General features: G+C 36.5%; 1 protein-coding gene across 1 annotated transcript; it reads left to right on the top strand.

The window, feature by feature from the left end:
* The first annotated feature begins 1,207 nt into the window (after positions 1-1,207).
* Positions 1,208-2,864, top strand: LOC131646765 (GATA transcription factor 6-like). The gene is made up of 3 exons (XM_058916730.1): positions 1,208-1,423; positions 1,511-1,816; positions 1,927-2,864. Exons 1-3 carry the CDS (start codon positions 1,313-1,315, stop codon positions 2,617-2,619), a joined length of 1,110 nt encoding a protein of 369 aa, XP_058772713.1. The 5' UTR covers positions 1,208-1,312; the 3' UTR covers positions 2,620-2,864.
* The last annotated feature ends 17,838 nt before the right edge of the window (positions 2,865-20,702 follow it).

Below are 20,702 nucleotides of genomic sequence, written 5' to 3'. Positions count from 1 at the left end.
TTAATAAATGTTGCTGTGAGTATTGATATTTAAAATTTCCTTTTATAAAGAAGAATTTTTTACTCAAATGTGATTCATTACTTTGAACAAACTTTTTAATCTAATATTTGAATGAAAAAAGTATAGACGACATAAGATTTTACTATTTTGTTATCAAATAAAATTTAATAGTTAGCTGTTTTTGATTTTTCTAGTCAAAAATTCTTATTGAACTATTCCACCTAATATTTTTTTGATTTTTTTAATCATATTAGACTAAGTAGTGATCATCTTATTTTTCTAGAAGGAACAAATATTATTATTATTATTATTATTATTATTATTATTATTATTATTATTATTATTATGAATTTTGCATATAAATAATTAATTTATGTCATCAATTCAAAAAATATATATTTATATCACTAATTTAGTATAAAACTCTATACAGAATTTTTTTTAATAAGATAATATATAGAAAAAAAACTATGTAGTATAAAATTATATTAAGGAAATGAAGATAATCCCAACTCAGACATAATCTTCTTTTATTTAAGTTTATTTGATTTGATTTACCTTTTTCATGAACTTTGGTCTTTAATGCATGTATTTTTCTTCTTTCTTTTTTATTAGCAATGTATTCTTATTAGTAATATATATCTCCTTTCAAATATTCACTATCATTAGAAAATAGAGAGCGGGAAAAGTAAAGGATAGGATAGCATCATAGCAGCAAACAAGCAAATCCAAAATGAACGGCGAACAACACAGTGGGCAACAACAAGACATAAAAGGTAATTTAGTGAAACACTTATCCTAATTCCCCAGTTTTCAAATCCTAAAGAGGAAAAGAAAAAGTTAAAAAAGAGGACATCAATTTTCTTTTATTATTATTATTTTTTTCAAAAAATCGTAGTTTCCTAGGTCTCACAAATTTTGGTTTTTCCAGTAACAAAAGATAACATGTACAGTGAATAAGACACAGAGAGCATCACCCTAACTTGTAACATAAATAAAATCAAACAGTTCTAAAGTCGTAGATACGGTCGCAAGTATCGTAAGTATAGTACTAAGTACGATTCGATTCGTCCTTATTCCTACAAAAAATACATAATAAGGAATCATCGTTCGAAATTTCATGTTTATGTTTTTAATAATTTCTCATTAATTTACTTACCTCTACCGTTATGTATCAAAAACATAAAAACGTATATTTCAAATGTTACCATATACTATAGAGAGAGAAAGAAAAAGGTTATTTTAGAGAGAGAAAGAAACAGACACTTTATAGTAATAATAAAAATCCCTTGACGTTTTCACCCCTTATTCAATGCTTTACCAAACTCCCTATCCTCTTCTCTTTCAATTTCATCCTTTACCTTCTTCTTCTTGTTCCACCATTCCCAAAGTTCCTCTCTTTTCTCATCTACCTACTAAACAGGTATTATTCATATTCATAACTAGTAACATGTAATTATTTCAATTTTGTAACAAAAATTAAAACAAGATTGTTTTGTTGTATTTATAGGTTGAGAAAACAGAAATGGAGTGCGTTGAAACAGCGTTGAAGACAAGTTTAAGGAAAGACATGGCACCTCAAACAATTGTCGATGATGTTACGGGACTTAATGGACCAAATGGAACAACAACCTCGGACGATTTTTTCGTTGACGACCTCCTTGATTTCTCTCACGTTGATGAACAACAACAAAACGAGGAAGAAGACTATGCTTGTGTCACTCTCAAACAAAGCAATGAAATTTCCAACCTTGACAACAGTTTCTCTCTCCAACAAGATTACGGTTCTTTACCCACCACCGACCTCAACGTTCCGGTGCATTTTCTTTTCCGACAGTATTTATAAACCTTAAAAAAATCGAAACTATGTTGTTTAGTTGTGTTTATGTGTGTTTGTTTGACGAAAGTTTCAATTTTTAATTACAGAATGATGATGTTGCGGACTTGGAATGGCTTTCTCATTTTGTTGAAGATTCTGATTCCTTCTCGGAATTCTCTGCTGCTATGCCGGTTGTAACTTTAACAGCAACGGAGAAAAAACCAATGGTTCTTCCTGAGCCGAAGCCGGAGAAGAAAACCCCGGTTGTCACTTTCAAAACTCCGGTTCAGACCAAAGCTAGAAGCAAAAGAACAAGAACCGGTGTTCGGGTTTGGCCATTCGGGTCAACTTCGTTAACGGATTCTTCTACAAGTTCAACTTCATCTTCAACATCTTCCTCTCCTACTAGCCCTTTGTTGATTTACACCAACGTGCCACAAAGTTTCGACTCGGTTCCGGTGAAGAAACCGAAGAAAATGACGAGTTTCAATGGTTCGGGTCACGGTGCGGTGGCTCCGCCGCCGCGCCGGTGCAGTCATTGCGGTGTGCAGAAGACACCTCAGTGGAGAACTGGACCACTTGGAGCAAAAACGCTTTGTAACGCATGTGGGGTCCGTTATAAATCGGGTCGGTTATTACCCGAATACCGACCCGCTTGTAGCCCTACTTTTTCAAATGAATTGCACTCCAACCACCACCGGAAGGTTCTTGAAATGCGGCGGAAGAAGGAGGTTGTTGGCGGTGTTGAAATTGAAACCGAAACCGGTTTGTCCCCTTCTCCGGTTGTTCCCAGTTTTTGATTTATTATTTTTATTTTATTTATTTTTAATTTAATTAATTTCCCTTTTTTTATTTAAAAAAAAAGGAAGAAAAAAGAACTAGACAGAGAAAGTAGTGTAGATTTTAGACCCGGTTCAATCGGACCCGAGTTAGTGTACACATTTTTTTCTTCCTTGTATTGAGTGCGTTAGGTTTAATTAGGCTTTTGTAACTGTTTAGGAGACTTTAATTTCATATAATCCATTATGCTTAATTGATTATTCAATTCCCTTTAACCTTTCTTTTTCTCTCTAAAGTTTTTTTTTTTTTAATTTTAAAATTTGGAAACATTTACGTTTCAAATATAAATGAGGTGTGGCCGTTGAAAAGCATGAATTTCATGAACAAAACAACACAAAGAGAGTAATGTTAATTACTTTGGGAAATTGAAGAATTTGGAAGCTTCATAAAATAGAAGATATCATCCAAATCGAACGGTCCACAATTTTTTGAAGTAATGTGTTAAGTTAAATTTGTGGATGGGTATGGAGGGAAAATTACATAGCAAAAGAACACATTCTCACCTGCAACTGAACCCACACGGCAATGTTATCGATGTTACCAAACACAAGAATTTATACACCACATCGACTTTTCTTTTTCATAAAGTTTTAACAAAGTGACACAATATTCAAACTTATTTTGAAAATCCAACACTCAAACACACTACTAGTACAGTTGTTTGGAGCACTATACACGTGCATTACTACAATAAGATATTTTTGGCATTTCATGTAGTTGCATCATAAACTTAATGCATATGGATATGAACCAAAATCTCGTGTACTAAACAAAAGAGCCACTTATATCTAGTCTTCAATCTCGACCGTAGACTTCATCAGAATCAGGACAGACCTAAATACTCAGCAATATTCTGATGGCATATTAATTAGAGATATTTTGTAAGGTGTAGGTAGGACATAGTGTGATGTTTTTGGAGGGTGTTACATTATTTTCAAATTACTCTATTGGGTTTAACTTGAAGTGATGAAAGAGAATCCGTTAATTTGGAATGGTATCTATATTAGTTAGGTTTTGCTTTAGTAGGTGATCTTTCAAATTATAATATTGAATGCAACGAACAGCACGGTTATGTTGAATAAAGTTCCCACCTCACATTTTGATTCATACCTTTATGAGAGTGATGCCGCAGCACAACCAAGGAAACCTAGGATCAGTATAATTTATTAGGGTAGATGTGAGGCTCATACAATTCCACTTGATTTTTTAATCACGTTAACAACTAGTGGCGGAGCCAGGAATTTTAGACAGTCTGGGCAAAAAGTTTACCCCACTAATTATACACCTGTTTTAATTTTTACACCCTATTTTTTATTAATTTTGTTCATAATTTTGTTTAAAAATCGACTATTAAGTCAGAGGAGTACAAAGAAAATAGGGGTTGAGCCCGGGATTGAGCCCGGACGTGTGCCCGGGCTGGCTGGGCTCTAGAACCGCCCTTGTTAACAACTTTACTAATAGTTAAATTCTGTTAGAGATTTTGAAAGATTTCACTTAGTGGAGTTTCGTCTTCCACTTAATTTTTTTTTTATCTTACAAAACTTGAATGTGAAATATTGTTTAAAGGATATTGATCCTGCTAAGAACACCATTTAAATAATCTCTATAATGTTAATCATCAACTTCGCGCCGTTGAACGTTTCCTAAGATTTAACTTTCAAAGTAACGTTGTCGTTATTATAATTGTTATTGATTTTGAGTTATAATGGATCACTCAATTCATTCGTAGTCTTCTTATGACCCTTTGCTTCCCTTTTAAACATTAAGGACATGTTGTGTATTCAGGCAGTCTAGCTCCTATCATGCTCCGGAGTGTATGTCTGTCCCGGGTACCTTCATGACCATGACATCTAGGTAACCGGTCCGAGCTAAGATGGACCGACTTATATGTCGAACTCGTGCATTTTCAAGATCCTGACACATAGGTAGACCACCCAGGTCCCGACTAGTCAGAGAGGTTCTTAATTTATGAGCCATTACCTTGTCATAAACTAAAAAGATATCTCGACTAAAAATATCAAAATTTCGGAATGTAAATAAGTCCTCAAGCACGAAGCCTGAAAGGGTGAATGAAGGTAAAGAGAAACATAAGAAATGGGAGTTTGAATTGGATTTCTAAATTTAAACTTTTGCACAACCAAGACAAACAAAGAGGAACAATGAATAAAAATAAAGAACAAATTATTTTTATTCTGGTTCGCTGTTAACTATGTTACTCCAGTCCACCCGCCAAGGTGATATTCCCTTATCAACAAGGACTTGGTCCACTATAACTGTTTGCACATATTTGTGGAAATTAATCTCTAGCCTCTTATTTAAAGTTAACTTGCAGGATCGGCTACAAAATCCTAGACTTGTGTTAATTTTGCAAATGTTACTGAGTTTGGATTAAAATGTTTGGGTTGAATTTAACAAGACAAAAGCAAGAAAATAAAGTAGAACGAAATGATTCAACAAAGTAATATAAAAGCTTGTTAAAGACTAACTTAAAATATAAATTTCTTTGAATTTAAAAGATGGACGCACACATACATGTCAGAAAATAGCTCATTTATCTCTTGAATGCGGATACTTTGAGCGTTTTCTTTACAACGTAACAAAATGTGACCTCTGAAAATGAAAATTACGTCTACTTATATAGACAAGTAAAACATAATTGTTACTGAATCTTGACCAATCCTCGTCTGCCACGTCTTTACCCATGCAGAACTTCCCTAGACCACTTTCCCACATTCTATAACTGCCTTATTATGCACTCTCCAATACTTCAATGATTCTAAAAGCTCTCTCAGTCCTTTCGTTGTTCTTTCGACAGAACCAAGTTTCTTCTGAAGGCTTTTCCTTCCTATTTTGCCATACTCGTCGACTTCTTCATGCCTTTATCCTTGTCGACGTAGTTTCCCATCTTTGACCCTTTGTTTGGGTTTTGTGTAACCTCTTCACAGTCCTAGTTGAAGTCAAAAATTCTTAGTTAACAAATTGCCCCCCAAATAGGCCAGGTTTTGATTTTCAACCATGCTCGACTAAGAAACTGAGCCTTTTCCACTTTCTTGAATTTTTGACTATCACTTTATGCTACGAACGTCATTGGTCATGATTACCACTTGCTATGCTGCAATTTTCGAGGCTTTGCCATCATCCCTCATGATTACCCATACTCCCTAGATCGCGGGTTTTCAAGCTACCATTACAAACTTTCCCACTTCCTAGCAGCGAAACTATTTTCTACTATACATGTAACTCCCACCTATTCAATTTTAGGGTTTTGAGTCTCCTATAAATACCATTTTCCATCTCACTTTTCAATTTGCTGCTTATTTTCTCTCATTACATTCAGTAAACTAGAAACCATTTCTTCTCCTCTTGTTGTTTGCTTCTCATTAACAGAGGCGAAAATCTTGTAGCTTTCTCCGATAAATGTTAGAATAAGATTTGGTTCTGCATTCAATCTTTAAGTTTTGATGATGACAATACATATATTTGTTATGTAAAAATTTTGTACTCTAATAGTTTCTTAAGTGTGCAGATTTATTATTTTGGTTGATTAAGGATTGTTGTCCAGAAAATCATCAGAATCAACATGATCACACATTAGAAGAACTATTCATCTCAATTCTGAAGTGACATCAGCAGTTCTGAAGAATGTTGAATGAATCATCAGAAAAAGGATTTATAAATGCTCTGAAGCTAAGCTACTCTTCAAGATCAGAATTCAAGATTTCAAGATCAGATAAGCTTTTGCTTCTAGCTGAGAAAATCAGAATGTGCCGTTCAGATATGTTGATGCTTTCAGCTCTGAAGACTTCTTTCTGACTTTGAAGAATATTTTCTCTTAGAGCGTCTATGTTACATGATCTCTTTCTTGCTTTCTCTACTTCAGATAAGAATTACATCTTAAAAGAAGAATGATCAGATAACTTGTAATATAAGCAATATGGTACAATAGTACATCACCTTTATCCAACTACTGCAAGATGTATTTGTGAGGGCAAGATGTAGTTTTCATGATGTCAAAACATTGTGAGTCAACTACAACTTAAGTGGAATCATAGAAATCGAGCAAATGCAACTAAGACAAGCACTTTTGGCCACAAGACACCAATAGGTCGACTCACACATATTATAGGTCGACCTACTGCAAGCCCTTTGTGAAGGAATTCAGGTAAAAGCTGAATGCGTCGACGCATTGCTTCCATAGGTCGACGCATTGGTATTTTGAGGAACTCACGGGAATGCGCACGCCGACCCTTCAGGTCGACGCATCAAATTTTGGTTACTCAAGTGCAAGAACAAAATGCGTCGACGCATTGCTTCCTTAGGTCGACGCATGGTATTTTGAGGAACTCACGGGAATGCGCACGCCGACCCTTCAGGTCGACGCAAGTGTCACACATTGCTCATTTTCAGGTGCAATACACTCAATAGGTCGACCTATGTAGAGACCAGGTCGACCTGTCGCTAATAAATCTGATTTTCTGCTGTTTTCAAGCATTGTATGTGGTATAAATACTCAAGTGATCATTCTCAAGCATTTTAACAAGAAACGTGAAATATTGACTCAGCTTCTTCTCATCTTCAACCTTTCGCTTATTGATCGAGAATCACACATAATCATCTTTCTCGATCGAAGTAAGGAACGTGTGTTGATAAGGTTCGACGGTAGATATTTGTCTTGTTCGAGATTCGACGGTAGACATTCATCTTGTTCGAGTGAAGATTGTTGAGGGTGTTTCTTGTATAAAACCTTAGGGTTTTTCCTTCTTCATCAAAGATTTTGTTCGAAGGTTTTTGACTATTGATTCTCTTTGGTAATCAATTCAGCCGTGCATAAGGGATTGAGGGATTGAAGATCCGCTCAACAAACTTGCTACAACCGGAGGATTGTGAAAGGAACAATCGGGGTCTTGATCGGTGAAGATCATAGACATTGACTTGATTCAACTTGAATCAAGGGGAGGATCGAATTGTATTCAATTTTACTGCATGTGTGTAGTTGGTGATTGGTACTTTCTATCCTTGTTAAACATTTTGCAATCTAATAAAACTTTCCTAATTTCATTTGAAATTAGGGGCAGACGTACTCCTGCGAGGACGATAGAGGAACTGCCTAAACAAATATCGTGTTCTTTATCGTTTTTACTTTGTCTTGTTTCCATTTGTTTTCGTTTATTTCCATTGTTGAACAAAAACTAAGGTTAGGCAAATTATCGATCACCAAGTGTTCGATAAAATTACTCAATCAAATTTTTGTTCAAATTTTAGTGAAAACGTTCATTGTGAGTAATATACCATATAGTGTGCAATTGATACAATTGATATATTCGTTAAAACGTAATTCATCACTTGACGTTTTCATCCATTCAGTTTAGTGCACATATCCGGTCCCCGATAACATAATCGCTCTTAAACGATTAAGTGATTCAGGGAAGTCACATTTCAAAAGCTAAAATTTTCTTAAGTCGGAAAAAGGTGGTCTATTCACCCCCCTCTAGACCATTCCTATCGTCTAACAAGTGGTATCACGAGCTCCAGTTCATTCTAGTGCTTGATATAACTTTTTAGAAAATGGAGAGCGGTCAAAAAGGGGCGTACAATAAAGCGCCTGTTTTCACTGGAGAAAACTGTAGTTATTGGAAAGACTGTATGTGCATTCATACCAACTCCGTTGATAGAAAAATATGGGATGTCATCGTCAGTGGTCCTATGGCTATCACCATAACCAACGATGCAGGCATCACAAGACCTAAACCTCAAGCACAATGGGATGAAAAAGATGAAAAGAATTACGGGTATGATTGGAAAGCTAGAAACATGATTATAGCTTCCTTAGGGGTCGATGAGTACTTTCGTGTGTCGCATTGCCAAACGGCTAAGGCAATGTGGGATGCATTACAAGTCGCCCATGAAGGAACTAATGATGTTAAGCTAGCTAGAATCAATACCTTAACGCAAGAGTTTGATCTCTTTCATATGAAGCAAGGTGAAACCATTGCGGATATGCAAAAGAGATTTTCTCACATTATCAATCGATTACACACTTTGGGACATATTACTCCCAATGTCGTAGCTACTAACAAAGTTTTGAGATGTCTTAGTAGGGAATGGCAACCTAAGGTCACGACAATCAAAGAAGCCAATGATCTCTCTACATTGGATCTCACGGCTCTATTCGGAAAGCTTGAAGAACATGAGCAAGATCTCATGAACCTAAACAAGCACGAAAAGAAAGAAAAGAAAGAAAAGTCAAAGGACACCGAAAAGAAGTCTATTGCTCTAAAGGCTTCAAGTTCTAAGTCATCCACCAAAGATACATGTGATAGTGAGTCTAGTGACGAAGATGATAGTCCGGATGAAGATATGGGATTATTCGTAAGAAGATACAATAAATATCTTCGAAAGAATGAAATTAAGCATTCGGACAACAATCTAGTTGACTATAGACGTCAATCAAAGACTAACAAGCAAGATGAGTATAAGAAGACTAAACCTAGAGGGTCTTGTTACAATTGCGGTAAATCGGGTCACTACAAACCGGATTGCCCCTCGCTTAAGAAAGATAAGACAAAGAGCAAACCTCAAAAGAAGCAGACAAAAGGAAGAAGAGCCTATATCGCTTGGGAAAGTGATAGTAACTCTTCTAGCAAAGAAAGCTCAAGCGATGAAGAGGAAACTGTCAACCTATGCCTCATGGCACACCAAAAGAAGAAAAAGATTGTAAGTCATGATAAATATAATAATGTTGATGCTATGTCTAATGAAATTTATCATAATGCAAAATGTATAATGAAATTTATCATAAACATATATTTGTAAAAACCAAAGTTACATCACATTAAAACCTAGAATTACATAAAATACTTGCAATTTATTAAAATTAGCATCAAAATAATCAAAATGTGGCATCCTAAATAAGTTAAAATCATTACTTACTAAATAAAAGATGTTCAAAAAGTTGAAATTGAAGCAAGCAAAATTAAAAACATCAAAGTCATCACTTGTCAAATTTCAAAAAAAAAGAGAAAAAATATAGTCACTCAATAACCCATGGGTTTTGTGGGTTGGGTGTGGGTTTACCCATAACCCAATTATTTTGAATGGGTTTTCATTTTTGAAAATCGTATGCACCCAATAACCCGACCCAACCCACTTTTTTGGATCGGTTTGGGTGGGTTTTACTGGGTTTATTAGGTTTACCCAACCCATGAACACCCCTAATGCCTTTGATACCTTGCATCATGAAGCTAAGGAAGCCTTTCAACGCTTAGCTTCAAATAAAAGAAGTTTCAAATACCTTGAGAAGAAAGTTTCCAATTCCGAAAAGGAATTAGAAACTCTCAAGGAATCTATGATCAAAAGTATCAAAGACACAAGCGTTGTTGACAAGAGTCCTTGGTTTAAATGGGGAGGATGTGAAACTTGTCACATTTGGCAAAAAGAAGTTAAAACCATCAAATCCAAATTAGACAAGGCTTCACAACCAAAAATCACATATGCTATTGATCGATCACATTTCAAAAATAGCATGATAAATCCGTATCAACGATACACTTATGTGATAAAAGATCAATCTAGTAAATGTGATGACAACTCAAACTCAAGATGTCTATATTGTTGCAAAAGGGGGCATACCATTAAAAAATGTCGCTTTAGGAGATTCTTGGTTCCCAAAGGCATTTTCAAATGGACTCCCAAGAGAAACCTTTGTTTCACTCACACACAAGGACCCAATGAAAATTGGGTACCTATTTCCCTTGTTTAAATTTGTAGGTGGAATGTCTTGAGCCATCCGAGAGAAGATGGTTTCTAGATAGCGGATGCTCAAGACATATGACGGGTGACATATCTTTATTCTATGACTTTGTGGCTAGGAAGAAAGGATTTGTGACCTATGGTGATAGCAACAAGGGAGCAATACTCGGTAAAGGTAGTGTAGGTAATCCCTCTTCTACTACTATCTCTGACGTCCTTCTAGTTGAGGGCCTTAAACACAATCTTATTAGCATCAGTCAATTATGCGACAAAGGATACTCGGTATCATTTTCTAAAGAAAGTTGCATAATTAGAAATGATGACAAGAAAGATGATGTGTTCAAAGGCCTGAGGGTAAATAATGTATACATGTTTGATCTAAATGATGTATCCTTGATTGAAGCAAAATGTCTAGCAACTATGAGTGAAGACTCATGGCTTTGGCATAGACGTTTAGCTCACGTCAACTTTGATTTGCTAAATAAAATCGTCTCAAAAGACTTAGTATCCGACCTACCTAAAATAAAGTTTTCCAAAGATCACTTATGTGATGCGTGCCAAATGGGGAAGCAAACAAGGATCTCTTTTAAATCTAAAAACATTGTTACAACTACAAGACCTCTTGAACTTCTCCATATGGACCTCTTTGGACCATATAGAATAAAAAGTCTAGGTGGAAACTATTATGGGTTTGTCATAGTTGATGATTTCTCTAGGTATTGTTGGACGATTTTCTTAGCAAGCAAAAGTGAAACCTTCTCCGCGTTTGAGAAATTTGCCAAGTTATTCCAAAATAAATTGAACACTAACATAGTATCCATCCGAAGTGATCATGGGGGTGAGTTTGAAAACCATCTCTTTTAAGAGTTCTGTGGCAATCATGGAATTAATCATAATTTCTCCGCACCGCGAACTCCCCAACAAAATGGTGTTGTGGAATGTAAAAATCGCGTGTTGGAAGAACTTGGGAGAACTATGATCAATGAACATGGGCTTCCAAAATATTTTTGGGCCGGTGCCATAAATACGGCTTGTTACGTTTTAAATAGGATCTTAATACGTCCTATTCTAAACAAAACACCTTATGAACTCTTGAAAGGAAGAAAACCAAACATTTCTCACCTTCATGTATTTGGATGTAAGTGCTTTGTTCTAAATAATGGAAAGGAAAATCTTGGCAAGTTTGATGCAAAAGCGGATGAGGGTATCTTTCTAGGATACACTCAATCTAGTAAAGCTTAGAGAGTATACAACAAAAGGTTACATATTGTTGAAGAGTCCGTACATGTCTCTTTTGATGAGTCTTGTCCGAAAGTTGTCGGAAAAGGTAGTGTTCTTAATGGTGCAGGTGTCTCAACTGAGAGTTTACTTAATGATCCGAATGCCAAGCTTGAGAAAGATAAAGAATCCCTCTCACCTGAGAATAATGAAGAGGAAGTGGATCAAACACCTAAAGAGAAAGTGGAATACCAACCTAGTGAGAAGAGTGATCTTCCTCTTGCATGGAAATCTTCTAAGGACCGTCATATGGAGAACATTCTAGGAGACATATCAAAAGGGGTGACAACACGGTCAAGGATAAGTAACTTTTGTTTTTATTATTCTTTCGTCTCTCAAATTGAGCCTAAAAACTCCAAAGATGCATTAGTCGATGAGCATTGGTACTTAGCTATGCAAGAAGAGCTAAACCAATTTAAGAGAAATGAGGTTTGGGACCTTGTCCCTCCTTCGCGAGACCATCGAGTAATTGGCACTAAATGGGTGTTTAGGAACAAACTAGACGAAAACGGTATCATCACTCGCAACAAGGCCCGTCTTGTTGCTCAAGGGTATAGCCAAGAGGAAGGGATCGACTATGAGGAGACCTATGCTCCGGTCGCCCAACTTGAGGCAATACGCTTGTTAATTGCATTCGCATGTTCACAAAACTTTAAGCTTTATCAAATGGATGTTAAGAGTGCATTTCTAAATGGGTTTATTAATGAAGAGGTTTATGTATCTCAACCTCCCGGATTTGAAAACATTGATTATCCTGATTATGTTTATAAACTAAAGCGTGCCTTGTATGGTTTAAAACAAGCTCCTAGAGCTTGGTACGAGCGGCTTAGCCATTTTCTAATTAATCAAGGTTTCTCAAGAGGGAAAGTCGATACCACCCTATTCACTAAGAGACATTAAAAGCATTCAATATTAGTTCAAGTGTATATGGATGATACTATCTTTGGTTCTACTAACATGACTCTTAAGGAGTTTTCTAAGCTTATGCAGGGAGAATTTGAAATGAGCATGATGGGTGAACTAAACTACTTCCTTGGAATTCAAATAAAGCAACTAAAAGAAGGAACGTTTATGAGTCAAACTAAGTATTGTCAAGAACTCATCAAATGGTTTGATATGGCAAAGTCCAAGGCCATTGACACTCCTATGCCTACCGCGGTAAATCTTGATCGGGATGAACATGGTAAGCCGGTTGATGTAAAAAGGTATAGAGGTATGATCGGTTCCCTACTTTACCTTACCGCTTCCCGTCCCGATATTATGTTTAGTGTGTGCATGTGTGCAAGATATCAATTATGTCCCAAGGAGTCTCACTTAAAAGCCGTTAAACGCATACTTAGTTATCTTGTAGGTACAACTAAGCATGGCTTATGGTTCTCCAAAGGTAGTGATTGCTCTTTGGTTGGATATTCCGATTCCGACTTTTCCGGGTGCAAATTGGATAGGAAAAGCACTAGTGGAACATGTCACTTCTTTTCTAATTCCTTGGTTAGTTGGCATAGCAAGAAACAAGTGTCCGTTGCGTTGTCAACCGCCGAGGCAGAATATGTGGCAGCTGGTAATTGTTGTGCTCAAATACTATGGCTCAAACAACAATTACTTGACTTCAATGTCAAGCTTGATCATATTCCTATCTTTTGTGATAACACAAGTGCTATAAATCTAACCAAAAATTCGGTCTTACACTCTCGCACTAAACACATAGAAATTCGACACCATTTCCTTAGGGATCATGTTGAGAAGGGTGATGTAGTGTTTGAGCATGTTGATAGCAAAAATCAACTTGCCGACATCTTTACAAAACCACTAGCTACCGAGCCCTTCTTTCACATCCATAGGGAACTTGGCATCCTTGATATATCGGATAGGTTGTAACTATGAGTAGTTGCATATGCTTTATTTATTATTATTATCCATGCTCTCACAATTTTTAAGTGTTCATTGAAAGATATGTGAGGGCTTGTTTCTCATCTCCCTTGTGTAAAGGTAATATCGTTTCAACCTTAAATTCACTTCATGCTAATATATCACTGTGGTAAAGTTGAAATTTGTTCATCAATATGATTATTCTATGCAAGATTTGGTCATAACATGCATACATTCATTGCATACAGCCAAATTTTGAAATTTGCAAGCCTTAGGTCGACCTACTCTTTATGTGAGTCGACCTACTCAAAAATAATTTTTAAAAATTTAAGGCTAATGCGTCGATGCATCCACTGCATAGGTCGACGCATCGTTCACAGAATTTCAAAATTAGGTTACATTTAAAAAGGGAACACAAAGCAAATTCATTCTCTTCTTTCCTCTCCTTGCGCCGACCCCCTCACACAAACCCTAAGCACTACTCATATCCTCTCTCTCACTCATCCATGGCTTCCCACAAATCATTGAGAAAGAGAGCAAGCAGAGAGGACTCTTCTTCTCAACCACAACCTGACATAGAGGATGCTTTGTCCTTTATTCCTGATGCTCTTGTGGAATCCTACTCCTCTCATTTAGAAAACCGAAAAGTCATCAAACAATTCATGTTATTCACAGGAACTCTGCGAAGACTTCATCTTCAACAGGTAATGGAACTACTTGAAGTTCAAAATTTGGGCACTTTTATTGAACTAAACCATGATTACAATGAGGATTTGGTAAGGGTTTTCTACAATGGTATGCAAGGACACTTCCAAGGCAGTTCCTTCAACTTTCAGATGGGTACAACCACATACGCCATCACCGACAACACTTGGAGGCAATTAGGTATATTTCCACTCCGTGAGAATGCTGTCACGGTAACTGATACCAACGTGTTGACCCAGTTTGACTATAACATTGCTCTGAACAACATGTTGAGGCGTCCTCATGCTGACCATATAGTTCAAAGCAATCTGTTCCCTCGGTCCGCTACTACAGGTCTCCTAAACATTGTTGATAGAATTCTACAATGGATTGTGGCACGAATCATCCGACCTAAACAAGGTGGATATTCTCGTGTTGACCAACAAGAAGTGTACTTGGTTTGGTTGATCAAGAGCAGAATTCCGGTAAATTTGCCTCATTTTATAGTGAAGCGTATGTTTGAATTGAAGGAGTCAGGTAGAGGCACTGCTATTGGATATGCATCTCTCATCCAATGGGTGCTTAATAAAGTCAATATTCCATCTCAGCGGCTTCCCAAGAAGTCCATCTCAATTGACCAAGAATTCACAAAGAAGACACTGAACATGATGGGTGTCTTCTACAATCGAGCCACGGGTGCCTATGGAGCTGTTCTACGAGGAAACAATCCGGACCTCAATAGAGAAGATGAGGATGAAATGAACATTGATGAAGAGGAAGACAATGAAGGTGAAGATGAAGATGAAGATGAAGATGTGGGTGCTGAAACTGCCTGCTCAAACATTACACAGTTGATGGAGGCTATGCGTCTTCAACAAATTGAAAAACAAAATTTGATGAATGAGCGCCTCACTACTCTGACCACTCGTGTCACTGAGCAAGGTGCTCAATTTACAGCCTACTCAACACTTCAAGAGCAAAGGTACAGCACGCTCTATGGTATGTTGGATGCACAGAGCAACCAACTCTCCTCCTTCACAAGTGCCTTCATGCAACACTACCCATTCCCTCCAGCTCATACGGCTCAACCACCACCACCGGCTCAAAAAGGAGATGATGATGCTGATGCCTAGTGTTCTCTTTTGTTTTATTTTTTTTCATGCATTCACCATTTACACACTTTCATGAACAAGTTTATTGTATTTTGTGTCTTTATTTTATTTTATGCTGAACACCATTCTACCGTACTCTGTGGTTGTGTAAGGATATTAATTGAGCTATGTGCTCATTACGTGTTTGGTTATTTACGTTATGTTGCCCTATTATTCATTTTATCACTAAGCGATGTTTTATGTGAATGTTTGTTTTATGATTATGATTGCAAAAAGGAGCTTAGAAATGATCAAAAATGAATTATGTTATTCTGCCATATATGTATAATATCGCATGTCTCTTTTTGATGTTGTCAAAGGGGGAGAAAACTGAGTGAATAAGCAAGCAATGGAAAGCACACGCACCAAGAAAGGGGGAGCATATAGAAAGGGGGAGCAAGCATTTCGGTTAAGCAACGCCTCGACAAAGATTCACAATTTTTGCCATCATCAAAAAGGGGGAGTATGTGAGGGAAAGATGTAGTTTTCATGATGTCAAAACATTGTGAATCAACTACAACTTAAGTGGAATCATAGAAATCGAGCAAATGCAACCAAGACAAGCACTTTTGGCCACAAGACAGCAATAGGTCGACTCACACATATTATAGGTCGACCTACTGCAAGCCCTTTGTGAAGGAATTCAGGTAAAAGATGAATGTGTCGACGCATTGCTTCCTTAGGTCGACGCATTGGTATTTTGAGGAACTCACGGGAATGCGCACGCCGAACCTTCAGGTCGACGCATCAAATTTTGGTTACTCAAGTGCAAGAACAAAATGCGTCGACGCATTGCTTCCTTAGGTCGACGCATGGTATTTTGAGGAACTCACAGGAATACGCACGCCGACCCTTCAGGTCGACGCAAGTGTCACACATTGCTCATTTTCAGGTGCAATACACGCAATAGGTCGACCTATGCAGAGAGCAGGTCGACCTGTCCCTAATAAATCTGATTTTCTGTTGTTTTCAAGCATTGTATGTGGTATAAATACTCAAGTGATCATTCTCAAGCATTTTAACAAGAAACGTGAAATATTGACTCAGCTTCTTCTCATCTTCAACCTTTCGCTTATTGATCGAGAATCACACATAATCATCTTTCTCGATCGAAGTAAGGAACGTGTGTTGATAAGGTTCGACGGTAGATATTTGTCTTGTTCGAGATTCGACGGTAGACATTCATCTTGTTCGAGTGAAGATTGTTGAGGGTGTTTCTTGTATAAAACCTTAGGGTTTTTCCTTCTTCATCAAAGATTTTGTTCGAAGGTTTTTGACGATTGATTCGCTTTGGTAATCAATTCAACCGTGCATAAGGGATTGAGGGATTGAAGATCCGCTCAACAAACTTGCTACAATCGGAGGATTGAGAAAGGAACAATCGGGGTCTTGATCGGTGAAGATCATAGACATTGACTTGATTCAACTTGAATCAAGGGGAGGATCGAATTGTATTCAATTTTACTGCATGTGTGTAGTTGGTGATTGGTACTTTCTATCCTTGTTAAACATTTTGCAATCTAATAAAACTTTCCTAATTCCATTTGAAATTAGGGGCAGACGTACTCCTGCGAGGACGATAGAGGAACTTCCTAAACAAATATCGTGTTCTTTATCGTTTTTACTTTGTCTTGTTTCCATTTGTTTTCGTTTATTTCCATTGTTGAACAAAAACTAAGGTTAGGTAAATTATCGATCACCAAGTGTTCGATAAAATTACTCAATCAAATTTTTGTTCAAATTTTAGTGAAAACGTTCATTGTGAGTAATATACCATATAGTGTGCAATTGATATATTCGTTAAAACGTAATTCATCACTTGACGTTTTCATCCATTCGGTTTAGTGCACATATCCGGTCCCCGATAACATAATCACTCTTAGACGATTAAGTGATTCAGGGAAGTCACGTTTCAAAAGCTAAAATTTTCTTAAGTCGGAAAAAGGTGGTCTATCCACCCCCTCTAGACCATTCCTATTGTCTAACAGTATTGTACAATTCCTTCTTTGGTGTGCTCTTTCTCCCTCACGGCATTTTGGAGTCGTAACATCAAGTTGCAAGGAAAGTTTCAACTTGTCCTTCTCAACGGTCATTTTCTTGGGATTATACATATGAGACACTATCCTTTGAAGAAGCTGCTAATTTACATAGAATAACAATGCTGCTAAAAGATATATTTCAACACTAAACAAATAAACTTTAAAGAGAAAAAGAGAAAGAAATATCTTAGAGAAACCGCACTGAACACTCCATTGTGAGAAATCTAGTTTCTAAGAATCTCTAGAACACAAAAGTTGTTGCTCATTAGATTATGTTAACATTTGTTATAAACTGTTTATGTTTCAATCTGCATATTAAGAAGAAATATCTTGTAAGCATTATCATTTGTAAATCTGTTGAGATTTGTATTCCTCAAGTGACTAGGTTGTTAGTTTGTATACTTGAGAGGGCTAAGGTGTCTTTCTAGACTCTTAGAGGTTGTTTTTAATCTTTCAAGATTAGTGGATTAAGTTCCTGCTGGCCCTTTCAAGACCAACAAGGGAATGCTATGGACGGTGCAATCAAGAACACGTCAGGAATGTGTGTTAAACGTGTTTGTACATGCACATTGATTGGAACAAGCATTTAAGGAGAACTGGTCCAGAGTCAATAAAGCCATTCAAAAATGACTTGAACGATGCACGTTTATTTGTGGTGGTGTTATTTTCCTCAAATAAAGTTTTTCTTTGACCAAGACCATTGTCCTAGTCAAGGATCTGTATTTCCTAAGTACCTGCACAACTATTTAAAGAGGTCATCCCTTGTCTATTCTCATCTTGTGTTGTATGTTTTCTGAATAGGCTTGTGGCTTTTGTTAGGGTATAGGTGAGTATTATCTGGGTATGGATCTCTAATGACTTTCTTTGTCAATTTTTGACTAAAAAGGGATAGAAAGAATATGTTCAGGGGTCTGGTTTTGGGTCTGTTTTCCTTCTTCCATATGAGTTTTTGGGTTTACGAAGATGTCGAATAAGATGTTCCATCATGGGTTGTGTTTGGGTTGTGTTTGTTTTATGTCTTGTGATCTGAGTTATGAACACATTTGTGTCATGTGTTTTGAGTTACCTAGGTTGGTGTTTGGTTGCTGCTTATGGGGTCTCTTATGCCTCTTAAGGGGTCTCTTATGCCACTTAATGGGTCGCTTATGTCCTCTAGAAGAATTATCCATCCGTATAAAAATTGGATAATTCCATCACTAGTAAGAATTGGTTCCTAGGATGAAGGGGAGTGTCAGTTATCTTCTTCCTCATGTACACCAAATGACTTCAAGACTTTCTACTCCTTTCTTGAGGTAGCTGAACCGTGGTGTGTGCTAAAATGGAGATGTTTGGACTACTGAGAAAATATGTCAAACATTAAGTCATGACAACCTTTGTATGAAGACTAGAGTTACAACTTTTAGGTCTGCTGCTAAAGTCTCAGATTAAAAGTTGTATTTGAGGAGTGCATGAGGACTACTAGAACATTGATGGACTTCTGATTTTTATGTTATGTTTTTGTTGCTAAAATCTTAATTGTAATATGTAAATTTGTTTTAACCAAAATTTTCCAAAGGGGGAGATTGTTAATTCTCTAACTTTATGATTGACATTAATTTTAGTAAAACAAATTAGACAGCAACATGTTGAATAAGATGTTCTAACTTGCAGCAAATATATGTTGAAAAAAATGTTATATCAACTGCAACTTATATAACATGTGGAACAAGATGTCCTATGCAGGATCGTCTAACATTATGACCACGTGCAAAGCTAGGCTTTTGGAATCTGTTTAAGTTGTTACAGATGCAAAATATTTGGAGAATATTGTCATACCCTAAAATTTGCCCATCATATTTACTCATATTTCAGTCCATCTGACTTTGAAATGCTCAGAGATACACGAGAAGGAAGCATGCAATCTCTCTCCTAAACAACAACCCTCCAACTAGGGTTTTGCTCCTCTCAAGGCAAAATTAATTACTGCTACCTCAAGTGGAATCCATGGTCTCACATATGTCCCAAAGGATCCCTATTCCAAGTTTCAAGCCTTGATTCACAAGATTGATCAATCAACTGCTCAAACGATCAATAGTCGACCAATTTGACCTAAAAGTCAACTATGGTTAAAGTACAGTCAAAATTCCTGATTTTTGGTCAACATCAACATTTTAATGTTATATTCATCATTTGATCAAAGGTTGATCATGATTCATCAATAAAAGCTCCAAAATTATCAAAACCCTAAGTTTCTAAATTAGGTTTTTTAAGGAGAAAGTCAACCCAACTTTGACCAGCCATATCTCTCTCATACTTTATCAGAAATTCCACAACCAAATCTCATTCTCATGGAAATTTGATTCTCTATAACTTTGATTTTGGGCCCAAGGTCAAGAAATGCTTCCGCCTGAGAGATATAAGGCAAAACATTACAGGTCCTTCTAGAAGCTCGCAAAAAGCTGTTTTTTGTCAGAAGCCATATCATCAAGATAAAACCTCCAAATGAAAAATATGTTCCAGAGTGGCCTTTAGAGGACATATTGGGCATTCCAAAAAGTCCTAGATCATCTCCATATGATAAATATTGAAGGAGTTATGACTAGCTAAAGTTGGGTAAATTTCAAGGAATACATAAAAGTCATTATGAAGAAACTTGATTCTTTTGACTATTGGGCTTAGGTTCTTGGACTCCAAGCATGTTCATGATTCATTATAAGGCCCATGAAACCATTCTTTTTTTTTTATTATTATTATTTTATTTTATTTTGAGTTTATTCATTTAAATTCTTAAATAAAGTAAATATATGATATAAAACATTAAAGATATGGTATTGGCTTATTATTTGATCAAATCTTGGATGAATATTGGAGCTTAACTTAAGGAAATTCGTAGGGAATAATTAAGGCAAGATAGGTTTCAAAAATAGAAAGATTTGCACTAATTTCAAATCAAATATTCTCACATGCCAATGATTGATTGTTTCCACTTCTTTTGACCTAAAAACCATCCTTATAAATAGAAAAACAATATCACAAGCTGAGGGGACGAAAAAAAGGAGGCCATAGCACTAGGGTTTGAGACAAAAAATTCCATCCAAAGTTGCAATATCGTTTTTCACTTTGCAGCCTGCCTCCAACCATTCCAAGGCGACCATTGTGTTCCTGAGTTGATATAGAGTAAGTTTAGGATCGATTTCCATGGCTAACACTCTCTGAATCATCTCATGTGTTAGACCAAGATTTGTTCTGATCAATATTCTTGTTTTGATGATAACAATGTATATGAATTTTATATAA

Source organism: Vicia villosa, linkage group LG2 (assembly GCF_029867415.1).
Source record: "Vicia villosa cultivar HV-30 ecotype Madison, WI linkage group LG2, Vvil1.0, whole genome shotgun sequence".
NCBI classification, from domain to species: Eukaryota; Viridiplantae; Streptophyta; class Magnoliopsida; order Fabales; family Fabaceae; genus Vicia; species Vicia villosa.
Note: the sequence above shows the minus strand (reverse complement) of the source record. Positions and strands in the feature narration are given on the sequence as shown.

What these genes read in the sequence shown, in the direction of transcription:
- LOC131646765 (XM_058916730.1), top strand. Translation starts at nt 1,313, where the DNA reads ATGCTTTACCAAACTCCCTATCCTCTTCTCTTTCAATTTCATCCTTTA. An exon ending in CTCATCTACCTACTAAACAG is followed by an intron (nt 1,424 to 1,510) that starts GTATTATTCATA and finishes TTGTATTTATAG; the next exon opens with GTTGAGAAAACAGAAATGGA. An exon ending in CCACCGACCTCAACGTTCCG is followed by an intron (nt 1,817 to 1,926) that starts GTGCATTTTCTT and finishes TTTTAATTACAG; the next exon opens with AATGATGATGTTGCGGACTT.